Raw genomic sequence first — 14,882 nt, forward strand, 5'->3', positions numbered from 1 at the left:
TTAGTGCTCTGCATTTAACCCATCCAAAGTGCACACACACAGCAGTGAACACACACACACCGTGAACACACACCCGGAGCACTGGGCAGCCTTTTATGCTGCGGCGCCCGGGGAGCAGTCGGGGGTTCGGTGCCTTGCTCAAGGGCACCTCAGTCGTGGTATTGAAGGTGGGAGAGAGCGCTGTACATTCACTCCCCCCACCTACAATCCCTGCCGGACCTGAGACTCGAACTCGCAAACTTTTGGGTTACGAGTCCGACTCTCTAACCATTAGGCCACGACTTCCCCATGAAAACAACAATAGCATATATAAAGGCAGATCACATAATTTTCAAAACTCAACTTTCAAAACTGTTTCACGAGTTTTTTGAAAATGGAACGTTGAAAGCTGAAAGTTTCTTTAGAAAGATGTTTTCTCAGCTGAACAATTGGCATGTTGATAAACTATAGTACAAACCCCTTGAATACACTGTACTTATATCACTCACAGCCTCAGTTTCATTCATGGTGTGACCCTGACAAAGGTCAATCACAGTATTACCGTGACAGGTAGCCATTGAAAAAAGAAATGTTTATGATCTTCCATCATAAGGCTGACCTCTGCTCAGGGTCATGTGTCTAGCGCTGTTCATTCCAGTGACCCAGTCATTTTCACGTCTACACAAGCATCACGCCTCTGCTCTCATCTGGGGCGGTGTGTGGATAACACCAGTCCTCACACCACATGAGCACACTTCTCTCACCCTCTCTGCTGCTCTACTCTCTCTACTGGCACCCAGTTACACACAGAGTACATGTACCAGAACCTGCATCACTGTTCCCACATCAGCACCTACACACAAATAAACAGTGACCCTGCTTTAACCCAGAGCAGTTTAGAAGCATGACAGGCTGTCTCAAACTGAATTTATTGTATAGAATAAATACACAGAATTATAAATATAATTGGGGTCCAATTCTCGCTATTAACTATTAACTATGACTTTTGCTTCAATAAACTCATGCAGAACAAGGCATTAATATGTGCTTTATAAATACAAATAAACAGTCAATATGCTAGCAACATAAGGTTCTTTGGGGGAGCAAAAAAGGTTCTTCTATGTCATCGCTGCGAAAGCCCTCTTTTGGAACCTTTATTTTAAAAAATGTAATAAATTGCTCACCATATAGTTGAAGCACTGAAACACAGTGTAAAAATGCTAATAGATTTGAATAAATTGATGCGCCTTCCTTGGTTAAGAAATTCCCAATAACAGAGAAAGATACAGCAAAATAAAAAAAAATAAATAAAAAAAAATTAAAATATATTATTCAATATATTTCAAAAATTATTAAAAATTGCTAAAATATGTTTCAAAATATATTTACATAAATATATTTTCTACCAATATATATTTTTTTGTCCATGTTTTTGTATTTTATATGAAAATATATTTTAAATGTATAAATATATTTTTAAAAGCATTAAAAAAATTATATTTCAGTCCAAGAAAATGCATTCACATGTCACATTTAAAGAAAAACTTGATTTGTTGTCTCTAACATGTGCAAACATATAACACATTTGAATAAACTTCAGCAAGGAACATAATTTTAAATGCTCCAAAAATGCAATATATATAAATATTAAACATTATTAAATCATTCTAAATCTACCTTTGATCACTAGTATGCTGTCCACATGTGTATTTAGCCGAAATGTAGAAAATTAATTTATCAAAATAAATTTTTTAAAATACATTTCAAAATATATTTTGGTAAATTAAGGTTGAGACTACATATTTCTATTTCAAAAATATATTTCATTGAGTGTCACTGTTTGCAACATATATTTATCATATATTTTGGCCACAAAAATACATATTTTTTGCCATATGGGATATATGCTGTAGACTAGAGCAAGGTAAACTTATTGATCTTTGAAGCTTAAGTGTGATATCAAGATGGTATTAATATTTATTTATTATTTCTATCACTGTGTAAATGGTTAACAGACCGACATTGCTTTAAGCAACGACCGTCTAGTGACCCTGTTCACTCATGCACTTCTCACACCTCTCATCTTATCTAAGGAGGTGTTGAGGTGACACCAGCCCTCACACTAGATCACAGCCATTCTGCTCACTTTCTGCTCGGACACACATGCCCAGGTCAAGACACGGAGCCAGGGTGACCATTCCCACATCAGCACCTACATACTCTTGACCGGGACGCTGACCTCAGATTCCAGCACCCTTTGTTTCTACAATTTTTCTGTTACACATACCCATGAAAGTATTTTTTGGGCCAGTATTTGAGCTCAAAGAGATAGAGTTTAGATAAAGAACTCAATCAACAGAGTTTTTCGGGATTAGGCTGTTCTTGAGTAATAGACCTGGCAAATGCCTAGATGAGGAAAAATAAATGCTGAATTGCTGAAATGGAATTGTAAAAATATTTACTGACCCCAACATTTTTAAACTTAAAGTGGTCATATGATGCTGCTAAAAATAACATTATTTTGTGTATTTGGTGTAATGATGCGCAACCACATGTGATGACCCCGGGCTGGACTCCGCTTCGTCCACGGTGAAAGCCGATCCGGCGATCCACAGCACGAAGTTGTAGTATTTCCTCAGCAACCAGCACGGATCAGCTCCAGGCATGACGAAGCAGATATCGTCCTCTTTTGGAAGACCAAACAAAGTAGTTTCGCTTTCACAACGAAGCACACAGCGCATTCACAACATGGCGGCAGCAACAATATTAAAGCCAGAATAAAAGTTACGCCTTCTTTCTTTGCGTGAAAATTTGGGCGGCGTTATGCAAATCTTCCCACATAGTGAGGTAGGTATGTGGGGGCGTGTTAGAACGAGCCGTTTTAGGTAGGTGTGGCTGACTTTTAACTTTTATAAAGAATATCTCTTTGGATTTGAGACTTTAGTCTTTGCAACTTTACAGATCTTCTTTATGCACCAAGAGCTTGTAACACTCCAAAGAGAAAGGAAAAATTTAAATCGCATCATATGACCCCTTTAAATATGATTAAATATCATAAGTTAGGTCATCATATACAGTATATATAGATTTTTTTTTTACATAGGGCATCATGTGGTGACCTAACTTATTTTTGATAACAATGGTTGTACTTTCTTTTAGCAAAACCGGAGGAGAAACACTAAACTGATGGCATGACCATAAATTCACAATTCTGATTTGTTTTTGACTTTTTTGAGTTTGGTGGATCTTTCTGATGCTTGTTTTCGTTCTGTAAAGTGGTGCTTGCTTGAGCATAACAGTGGTTCAAGTGAAATCCGACCAGTATTATGAGCTCCCATGTTTGGGGCCCTCCGATGTATCTATGTGAGTGATTTTATCATCCTCCATGCAGGTGAAAATTCTAAGTCTGATAGCTTCGAAAAGTACAACACACCCCTCAGCAATGATTTGAAGCTTCAGTGTCCACAGCACAAACAGTGTAGAGTTAATGGTTTGTTCAGTATGAGTAATACTGATAGTTTTGTGGTGCTTGGATATAAATAAACATACAAATTATATGATTAATGTAAATGAGGTCATGGTGGGGTCAGTGTGTGTCTAGTTCAGAGATGAAGCGTGCAGGTGCTGTTGTGAGAACCTGGAACATGTCAGTTAGTGGCAGCACAGAAAGAACCGAAGAGAGGGTGAGAGAAGTGTGTCCATGAAGGTGTGAGGCACACATACCTCCACAAATGAGTTCAACAGTGATGCTGGGACATTTCTGTAAAATGGCTTATGCACCGTATTTGTGGTTTGATGTTCGATATCTTAGAAAGAAAACTGAAGACTGTCTTTTCAATTCTGCTACACTCTCTCATTTACATGTGCAACTTAGAAAAAGTCATCTCAAGTGATTTATTAATAATTACATTAATTTTAAATTCAGATTTACCAAATAGAATTTTCAATTTTCAAAGTTTTTTATTTTTTATTTTTTGCAATTTCCCCCCAATATTTATATTTAGTTTCCTCCTAGCAATGCATTTTATAAAACAGTATACTATAACTCATTATTTCAGTGTGTTTATCACTAGCTTCAGGTCGTACGAGTCAAAGTTCACAGGTGTTGATTTGGGAATAAACTATCAGACTCAGACTATCCTGCATTGTGTGTATCTCCACACCTCTGAGCTCATTTGCTGAGGTGTGTCTAGATGGCACCTCTGTAGACACACTCCTCTCACACCTGTCCCTCTGTACGGCACATCATCCTCTGGGTCCAAACACGCCGTTCCCACTACAGCACCTACACATCTCACCCCTGACCTGAGAGACCTCGATGTGACCAGTGTAGATATATTGCATCAATCATAAATCATTTTAATAACATTTAGCAATTTTGAATAATATTGTTAAAAAGTTATTTTTTTAATAGTTGATTTTATAGTTATATTTTAGTATAACTATATCAATATATAGTTTATTTTACTTTTAGTGCAGTTCAGTACAACCTGAAAACGTTATAAATTAAAGCCACAAAGTTATAATGTGCAGGGTAATTTTGGTGGCATACATGGCCTGTCACATGAATCTATTGTTATTGCTGGTTCGTGGTTGACCCTTCCAGTAAGAGGCTGGATTATTGGTATAATCTCATTACAGTGAGGTGATTTAATTTGAGATTGAGTCAAGGGTTCAGCTGAAAGCGGCTCAAACTGTATCTGTCCACACACACATGCACTGTTCAGTGATGTGATATGTCTGCAAAGGTACACACTTTTTGTTGACTTGATGAAATAACTAACCAGGTAGGCTACGTTTAAGTATGTTTGTTGCTCTGCACGTTCTGCTTATCAATGTGTAATTGTTTGTTGTCTAGTAAAAATACAAATGCTTTTTATAGCAAATCAGACAGAAGAATGAATCAAAATCTTGCTTACAGCAATGTCCTTGCCATGTGGCAAATAGTTGGTCTATGACAGGATTGTAATAATTTGGCTTACACTTTTAATAAATTACGCAATACTGTTATGTATCAATTTATAAAAACACACTAGGCTACTGTGTTTTCATTTGTTTAAAAAGAAATTTTCTGCGAACTGTTTCTCTTTAAAAGTATGTTTGTGCTTTAATCCTTTTTTGTTCAATTAAATAGTACTAGTATTTTGTTTATGTAACAGTTAGGCTACTTCCGGTCATTAAATTTGATTGGTCGCCAGCAGAGACGTTGAAAAACACCTCTGTGGCGATAACGATCGAGTCATTGAATCATTCAGAATCAAACGATTCGTTTACTGATTCAAGCAACACACTGCTAGCGTGTTGTGCTGTGTTGATTCTCCTGTGGCTTATGTTCGTTGGTGGAGAAAAATAGACAACGTATCTGGCAATATTGTGTCTAAAATGGAAGTTACTCAATATCAACTTATTAAATTGCTGTATAAAAGCAATATCCCACTAGTAGGGCTGCACGATAAGGGGTCCGTGGACCCCTAGTGGTCCTTGACGTAAGGCCAGGGGGTCCGTATAAAGTATTTTTGTATACATTTTGTATATTTTGACATGACATGTTCCCATGAAAGAAAAATCCAATATGATGATATGGCCAAATTCTGGACAAGTCAACTAACTTGAATTATACTTGACTGCATTTGGTCCTCACAAAGACACAAAGGATCCATAGATGAGTCAGTTTTGTTCTGGGGGTCCTTGAGGATGGTTCTGAATTGGACTGGGGTCCGGTACGCCGAAAGGTTGAGATTCACTGCACTAGCAGTTCGTGAGATCGATTTCTGAAATGGAAACCAGGGACATTTTTAGTTTAATGGTCAAAATCATTGAAATCTCTTTTTTTCTGTTATTATTTGTTATTTTTTTGTTGTTATTTGTTATTATATGTTATTTGTGCTTTTAAAAGGTATGTTAGTCGGGCTTTTGGAAAAACTGAGACAGACTAAATCCAGAAGAAATGTGGCAACGTCTCCAAGACACTTCAAGAAACCTTCCTGCAAAACTACAGTAAAGAGTTTTTGGCACTTGAAGTGAGGATGCTTTCAAATGGTCAATTGGTGCGACCAACCTTTTTGTTTAAAACCTTTTGTCATAGGTACACTTGCACATAGTTTTTCAGGTAGGTTTCTTGAAGCATCTTGGCGACGTTGCCACAGTTCTTCTGGATTTAGTCTGTCTGAGTTTGTTCTGTTTCTTCATGTAATCTCAGACAGACTGGATGATGATGAGATCAGATCTCTGTGTGGAGCACTGGCTGTTGTCAGACTCCTTGTGCATACAAAAATCTCACTGAATTATTACAATTAATGGCAAAAGGAATCTATATCTAATGAAAACGTCATTTTAGTATAACATTGAAATTTTACAAATCACAAAACATCTAATAACATTTGAGTCATTTTTACACTCCTGGGAAAAAAATTAAATAAATAAATACATAACACTTACTCGCTGTGATTGACGCTGCTCTTTCCCACAGTGGCCTTGTTTATGGGATAAACTCAGAAAAGGTCAGTTTTGGGGTGAGTAACAAGTAAATCTTTAACTTCTCTTTTCTAGAGGTGCATGAGTGTACATGGACAGGGACAGCTCCTGATATCTACAGAGCAACAGAGATGGTATAGGAGCACAAATAGAAGGACTGTGGGAACGCAAGAACTACTGGAAACATCTCACTCATTAACATATGTAGTGTAAGTACACTTGCACCTTTTGTGAAAAAGAATACTTTAGTATACTTTTAAAAAAGGAGCACTTTTATGAAAATAATATACTTAAGTGTGAATAGAATGTAATGTGGTTTGTTAAATGTATTTAAATTTGAACTTTTTTTGACATAAGTAGAACTAAAGTACATTTTTATATGTAATTTTATTGTTCTGTTGTCTTTGAAATATACGGCCGAATGTACTGACAAGAGATTAAAGTAAACTAAATGCACTTTAATGTCATTTCTATTGAAACTTGTGTGTAAAATATATTTGTTATTACACATTTGTAATGATGAAGGTGCATTTAAAATGTATTAACTTTAAATGTAATATTGAATAACACACAACATGTAAAATTATAATCAAGGACTTACAAGCGTACTAGTGGTTAACACATCAAAAGAAGTGTACTTCTTTAAAGCATGATAAAACATCATTTAAAATGTACTTTAAAGTAAAACTTTTAATTTGACATGATTACAAAGTGCACTTTCTAGAAGTATATAGTGTGTAAAGAAATATAGTAATGAAAGTCTTTAAGTACACCTAAGTGGCATTTGATTTCATTAATATATATTACCTGCAAGTACAGTTTTTAAAAAATATACTTTTAATATTTGAAATACACTACAAGTGCACATTACACTTAACTAAGCACACTTGCTTCAGCTGAGATTAATAGATTTATTGGGCTAAAGTGTGTATTATTTTCCTTTACAGTAATCAAGCGGAAGTTTTTTTGACTTTTTGAGAACACATTCAACCAGTGGGTGACATGGTGATAGCAGCGCTGGAGTTGATGGGGTTCTTTTTTGGCCTCTTTGGCATGCTGGGGACCCTAGTAGCCACTCTTCTGCCATATTGGGCAACGTCCGCACACATTGGCCCCAACATCGTGACGGCGGTAGTCAGCATGAAAGGTCTGTGGATGGAGTGTGTCTACCAGAGCACCGGAGCCTTCCAGTGTGAGACCTACAACACCCTTCTGGGGCTCACCACTGATCTACAAGCAGCCAGAGCCATGATGGTCATCTCCTCCATCTTTTCCGTCATGGCCTGCGCGGTGTCCACCGTTGGCATGCAGTGCACCGTCTGCATGGATGGCTCTTCGGTCAAGAGCAAGGTGGCTGGGATAGGTGGTTCACTCTTCCTCCTGGCAGGGCTTTTGTCGTTGATCCCCGTGTGTTGGAAGACCCATGAGGTGGTGCAGACCTTCTACATGCAGAACATGCCAGCCAGTCTAAAGTTTGAGATAGGTGACTGCTTATACGTGGGCTTGGCTTCTTCGCTTTTGTCCATGCTAGGTGGAGGGCTGTTGAGTGCATCCTGTTGTGACGATTTGGATGGTAGCAGGGGAACCAGACGCCATTACCCCTACCCTGACCGCACCGGACCACATGGACCATCCCATTCGATGCCCTACCATCCAGCCACGCTACATTCAACCACAAACCCCAAACCTGCCAACAAGAACCAGACCCTTAACAGCCATACAAGCACTACCCACTCCACTTCGCCAGCTCAGGATTCCAGGAAATCAGCTCGGCAGAACACAGCAGCCGGGTATGATGTCACAGGCTACGTTTGAGGATTTGTGCTAATCGTTTTGTACCATTTTTCCTAAAAGCACTGAAGTGATTAATACTTGGACTCTCAAAAGACTCTTATAATAGGCAGAATGTTGGATTAAGGCGCAAGTTGAATAGACACACTGCCTGAGAAAGAGCAAATGCGTTTGATTGAATAGAATACTTTGATTTTACTTTTGGTTTCTCTTCTAGACAAACATTGCTGTTCTTTTTTGAAGGTTTAAAAATTCTAAATAAACAGCAAGATGGATTCCAAAATGGATTGACAGAATCATTTGTAAATATGCAAAGCTACTTGACTTTTCAGCACTGGGTCAATTAACCTTGTTAAGTGCACTTAAAAATATGTAGTTTTTGTAGTCACATGTAGCATTTTGCAATGTTATTGTGTTTTTTTAAATGACTGTTTTATTAATATTGTTTTCATTTGTTAATTACAGTCATCTTTATTTTGTCATCAAATTTAAATTCATTCAGTTTGAGCATTAAATGATCATATTCACTTTCTAAATAACGATTTGGGTTGTTTATTTGTCTTTGGCCCCAAACTCTTTACATAAAGCTCTGCTATTTTGTTCTACTCAGCAGACACAGTAAACATCTCTCAGTAGGTAGGTCACTAACACTATGTTCCTCTTCCTCCCTCAAATGCACCACCATAAATATGTGATGATTTGGGTAATTATCCAAGTACCTGTATATCTAAGAGTAAAAATGTAGAAGGATGTGTTTTGAATAAGAGGACTGAGTGCTGGTATACTTTGCAGTCGTGAGTTCCAACTCAAAGAAAAGTACGTTTTTAAACTGGGGTCGGGGGACCCGCCAGGGGGCTGTGAGTGAGGGAGAAAAACCGTTTAAATTTGAGCAGAATAGATAAATAATAACATATTAAATAAATAAGAGTACATTACAATAAGGAGCAAAAAAAGTACACTGTAAAAAATGCTGGGTTAAATACAACCCAGTGCTGGGTTAAATAGGGACAAACCCAGCAATTGGGTTGTTTTGACCCAGCGGTTGGGTTACTACCCAGAAGGTTGGGTTAAACATTTAACCCAACCGCTGGGTCAAAACAGCCCAATTGCTGGGGTTGTCCCTATTTAACCCAGCACTGTGTTGTATTTAACCCAGCATCTTTTAGAGTGTAATATAATAGATTTTTTTCCCCCAAATAATATTTTACACATTTATACCACACCTTTTCTTTTGCAGTATAAATATGGTCTTCATAAGAAAAAATATAGTTCGCACTTTTCTGTGGCATTTAAAGTATATAAAATCCTGACACAAAATAATGCAAAACAATTAATCAGCATTAAGGCTTTTAGTTCAAATTAAAAGTGTGTGAAGGAAAATACATATCTTGGGTCCTGTAAGTGCTCACCATTTTTCCTTCAGGTGTTAATTTTAAATGGTCTGGCATTGTCATGTTCATTTTTAAAATGACAAATGTCTATTGTACACTGTAAAAAAAATTGGTTGTAAATAAAAAGAATACTGGAGTATGTTTTACATGAAAATACTACTTCAGTCTTTCTACATAAAAAAAAATCATGTTTAATATAATGTGTTACTTGCCATTTCTTTGTAATCAATTGTGAAATTTACTACCAATTTGGGAATGATAATTGTTATTACATCAAATTCTAAAGTAGTAGCTAATAATAAAGATCTTAAATACTGCATCTATAATGATTTCTGTTATTTTACATTAATTACTGCATGTCACATAGCATGAAAGTTTATTTTTTTCTACTCATGTGCATCATGATACAAAACAGGAAGAGGGAAACAGGGAACTACAATATGAACAGACCTGTTTAATGAGTATGAAATGGAATTTGAGGATTGCTTCTTATGAATGTGGGTGCTGGCAGTGAGTGAACCATCCTGTTTTACTGAGAATAAAGAAAAGAACATAGCGCTTTTTTAATGATTCTCATGTAAACTTGCATATCAACAGGGTGGGCTGAGCTCATGATTGAATGGCGGCCCCTGCTACTCCGACTCAATTATTTGTTCTAATGAAAGACACGCAAAAAGCCACACTGCAAATGGGTCATTTTTGTTTTACCAAGAACCCTAAAATGTCCTCATAGACACATTCTGTGCTTGCAACCACACATTCAAAACAATATGCGCTGTGTAACTTGTTTATGTTGAGGTGACGTTATCATTTAAACAAATGATTTACAGTGCAGGCACTTGAAGCACTCCAGCTGAAACTCGACTGCATTGATTTTAACTTCATTTTAATGTGTAACTATCTGGGAAAGGCAGAGTAGCAAACATAGCACTGAAATGTAATTGGCTCTGTTGGCAAGTCCTGTACATGTAGGGTTCATTGACTTTGAGCACAACCTTGTATATATTTCAGAAAAGCAGAGGTAAAGCTTCTACACATGCAAACAGCAGAGCTAGTGTACAGTCTTGCTATGCTGCTCCTGGTGATTGTTGAATCATCCTGGAATGTCCTTTAGAATAACTATTTTCGTAAAAAAATAAGTTAAGTTTGTTCAAGAAGACATACATCCATGGCACAGACACTACCAAGCGTTTTTGACGTCTTGTATTAAGTAATGGAGACATCTGTTGGTGAACAGAAGAATTACAATCATCTAGTGAGATGCTTGTTTTGGGAACAGACTGTCATTCGAGATTCACAACGTGACTTTATTTCCAAATAAATAGCATATGAAATTAATCATTTACAATATTGTTTACAAATAAAGAAACGCCTATTAAATGCAGTTAGGCAGGTTTCTCATTGCAGGATGGTTTGTCCTTTTGTATTGAAGTGGTCTTGGGATCTACAGAGGGTCCATCAGTCTGTGCATCCGTTTCTTTACTTCTCTCTCTACCAAATTCAATGATCAGTGGCTTTTCAAGCAGCTTGTAGCCATTTAACAAGTCTAGAGCTGCTTGGGCACTTTTGACGTCTGTGAAACACAAAAAAATGACGTTAATCCAGATCTAAACTGTAGAAACGGTAAAATGGTGCCACTATTGTTATTATGTCCTGCAGCCCACGTTTTGAGAACCCATCATATTATATAACAGGCTGCAAAGTGAATTTAATCCCTAAATGGTGGTCTGTTATGGGGGATAATAATGCACAACTTTTGTAAAGTCTTTCTCTTACCAGAAAATGTAATGAAAGTTTGGCCCTTGAGTCGGCCAGTCAGCAAGCGGTACAGAATGGGCTGTGCGTCGTCTTTCTGAAACCTGGAAAAGAGAGAAACCAGCTGAGCCAGCGATGCCCGTGGACTCATGTTCTTCACGCACAGGACCTACACACACAAGAGGGAGAGAGAAATGTATTCTGATGTCTAGAAACATCTTCACATATACTAGCATTCAGAAATTGGGGTCAGTAAGATCAAAAGTGAAAGTTAATACATTGTTATAAAAGATTTCCATTTCAAACAAATGCTGTTCTTTTGAACTTTCTATTCATCAAAGAATTGTAAAGAAAATGTATCAGAGTTTCCGCAAAAATATTAGGCAGCACAACTGTTTCCAACACTGATAATAAGAAATGTTTCTTATAACATTTTGAATGTAATGTTGCTGAAAATTCAGCTTTGCCATCACAGGAATAAATTACGTTTTCAAAACATATTAAAATAGAAAACAGTTATTTTGAATTGTAATAATATTTCACAATATTACTGTTTAACTGTATTTTTGATCAAATAAATGCAGCTTTGATAGGCATAAAAAAAAAATCGACCCCAAACAGTTGTGTACGTATATGATATAACATGATATTATATAGCTCAACGTCTAAATATTGTATTATATTAACATATTATAAAGATATCTTACTAATGCATTTATGTTGCTATTATCCACACTTACATTAGATGGCGTTCCTCTCTGGTAGTTCTTAAATCGTGGAATATTCCGGATACCCTCTTCTGTCTCCCGATTGTTCTTGATCTCTTCATCTGAAATTTCCTCTATCCTTCCACTTACTGTAACAGGCCCATCATGACCATGGACAGAAGCTGCACTTAGTGTGCCAATGGACTGGCTTAATGTCACTTTCATAGGTATAACACGTTTTTCTTGAGACTGTGGTTGGTTGACAGTGTCTGACACGGAGCTTGGTTCTGAGCATACGTGTTGGTTATTGGTTGGGCCGGAATCATGGACTGTGGGAGTTTGTGATTGGTCTGTTTTAGAGCTTGGTGATTCACACTGGATATTAGTGGCAATTTTTGGTTTTGGCAAACACTCTGAAATATCAAAAAAGTTTTTGTTCTGGTCTTCAAGAAAGTCTTTATAGAAATGGTCCATTGCGTTGGCGGATGTCGCCCCCTGCTGGCTGACCGGTGACTCTGCGGATAGAAAAGACAGCAAAGCATCAAACAGGGACAAAAAAAGCATAAATGTAAAACTATGTAGTATTACTGTATTCTCTTAACCTCTATGGTAAAGGGCAGTGAGGAAGCTGCTGCGGTCACTGCCTTGAAAAAGAGCCTTTTCGATTTCCATCTCCCTACGGGAAAGTGGCCGACTGCTTGAGAAACGCTGCGGTCTGGACAGCAGCTCCGCATGCGCTGCCATTTTATCCCGGATGGCCTGCAGGCACTCATTCCTGACCTCAGGTGCAATGCAAACCCCTCTGTCCTGAGAAAATTGTGAATTGGGTCATATTGCATTGGGCGACTTACAGCTGACATCCTCCCCCCTTCAGATTTCTCACAATGCTTACAATTCAAAATCTCTACATTTAAAACATGTCATGCGAAACCTAAGACCAAAATTAAGATGAGTGTAATCAGACCTTCCAAGAGCTTTCTGGTTGATTCCTGCATCTCCACAGCTCTATTTCAGCATCTGTAAGACCCAGCTCTCTCAGAGTGGCCAGTTCCTGATCCCCGTCCTGCAAGGCCTGGAACTGGGACAGACTCCTCACACCAGCTGCCTGTTCCCCAAAAGGCTTGTATACTGCTGCTGGAGCAAAGCATTTCTTCTTAGCGATACACCTATAACAGATAAATATGAAAATGTGTGAATATTATACACACAGACAGACACACACACACACACACACACACACACACACACACACACATATATAATTAATATACACAATAATAATTTAAATATATTTATCAACAAACACTAACCAGTTAATTAAAAAAAAAAACATAATTCAGTAAATAACCGACACAGATGGCAAACACCAACATCCAAACCAACTTACTGCTATATATGTGCACACCAGATTAAACATTTTCCCATCAAAATTCGTAGTAATGTTTAACTGACCGGTCAATGTTTACATCTGTATCTAGTTGCTGTAGCAGCAGATTGTGTAGTTGTCTTTGGCCACTCACACTCACACTCACACACACACACATATAATTCAAATAGGCATTATAATAATTTAAATATATTTATCAACAAACACTAACCAGTTAATTAAAAAAAAAAACATAATTCAGTAAATAACCGACACAGATGGCAAACACCAACATCCAAACCAACTTACTGCTATATATGTGCACACCAGATTAAACATTTTCCCATCAAAATTCGTAGTAATGTTTAACTGACCGGTCAATGTTTACATCTGTATCTAGTTGCTGTAGCAGCAGATTGTGTAGTTGTCTTTGGCCCTCTGTCTCTTGTTCTTCAGGGATGGGCACATCATCACAGGCATGACGAGTAATCCTGAAAATCACAAAACACATTTCTATCAACTGTTTTTCACCTTTTCATCCCAAATACAACGAACTTTAAATTCTCCCCACCCCAAATGCATCCAGCTGTTTTATTTATTTGTATTAATTCTGGTTATTCTAGTTTTTTTAGGCAGCATAAATTAAAGACAGCACATCCATGACACTATCATGATTTGTAAATACAATTTAATTGATACATTTGAATACAATTGGTCATTTTTATTTTCTTGCAATCAATGCACTCCTGTGTTCGCGAGGTATAGTAAATGAGCAGCTGAAAATGAACATGTCCAGTTGCTTTATTATTCACTTTAAGAAATTCAATATTTTATTTTAGAAGTTAAAATACATTTTATTTAGTGTTTGTTTTATTTGCGGTAAACGGTCGCAATTTATTTTAATTTCCTTAATTTTTCACTCTTTGCAGTTAATGGTCCTACACATATTCTATAGAGTTATTATATGATTATATGTGCAGTTTTAATGTTTTTTTTCCCATTAAAACCGTAAAAAAAACATTAAAACTGCACATATAACTCTATATACACACAATAAAATACACGTTTAAATGAAATGTAGCATCTCACATGCAGGAAACTTGTTTTTTCTTAAGCCAGCAATTTTACATGAAATCATTACGTGCGGGTAGAAATGAGAAAAAGACAAGCATTGCGCAAATGTGAGCGTTTGTATCACAATCAGCTTGCGATGCGACTAGCTTTATCGACACGAGAGACACCGGCTCTTTTTATATGCCACTAAAGGAATAAGTCTCCCCAAATAAGAATGCGGTCATAGTTTAATATGCAAGTCGTTTTTAAAACAGCTTCCAATCGTCCCGTACCGCTGCATGTTTACATATAACCGCACTTCCTGTTTCAACAGGAATCAAGCTTCGTCTTCTTCTTCTTTTTTTT

General features: G+C 37.1%; 2 protein-coding genes across 3 annotated transcripts; one reads left to right on the forward strand and one right to left on the reverse strand.

The window, feature by feature from the left end:
• Positions 1-4,676: 4,676 nt before the first annotated feature.
• Positions 4,677-9,194, forward strand: LOC107697356 (claudin-14-like). Its single transcript, XM_016498111.1, has 3 exons — positions 4,677-4,766; positions 6,529-6,662; positions 7,401-9,194. The coding sequence occupies exon 3, from the start codon at positions 7,456-7,458 to the stop codon at positions 8,266-8,268; it is 813 nt and encodes a 270-aa protein (XP_016353597.1). The 5' UTR covers positions 4,677-4,766; positions 6,529-6,662; positions 7,401-7,455; the 3' UTR covers positions 8,269-9,194.
• Positions 9,195-10,921: 1,727 nt separating this feature from the next.
• Positions 10,922-14,882, reverse strand: LOC107697355 (RNA-binding protein 41-like). Of its 2 annotated transcripts, none has more exons than XM_016498109.1 (7): positions 14,810-14,882; positions 13,838-13,954; positions 13,062-13,263; positions 12,700-12,904; positions 12,131-12,612; positions 11,412-11,559; positions 10,922-11,208 (listed from the first exon to the last, which is right to left on the reverse strand). In XM_016498109.1, exons 1-7 carry the CDS (start codon positions 14,815-14,817, stop codon positions 11,021-11,023), a joined length of 1,350 nt encoding a protein of 449 aa, XP_016353595.1. In that variant the 5' UTR covers positions 14,818-14,882; the 3' UTR covers positions 10,922-11,020. The 2 variants fall into 2 exon arrangements, with proteins under 2 accessions (XP_016353595.1, XP_016353596.1); XM_016498110.1 differs by having other exon boundaries at positions 14,553-14,821.

This window comes from Sinocyclocheilus anshuiensis, unplaced genomic scaffold (genome assembly GCF_001515605.1).
Source record: "Sinocyclocheilus anshuiensis isolate Anshui unplaced genomic scaffold, SAMN03320099.WGS_v1.1 scaffold1095, whole genome shotgun sequence".
In the NCBI taxonomy this organism is placed as follows: Eukaryota; Metazoa; Chordata; class Actinopteri; order Cypriniformes; family Cyprinidae; genus Sinocyclocheilus; species Sinocyclocheilus anshuiensis.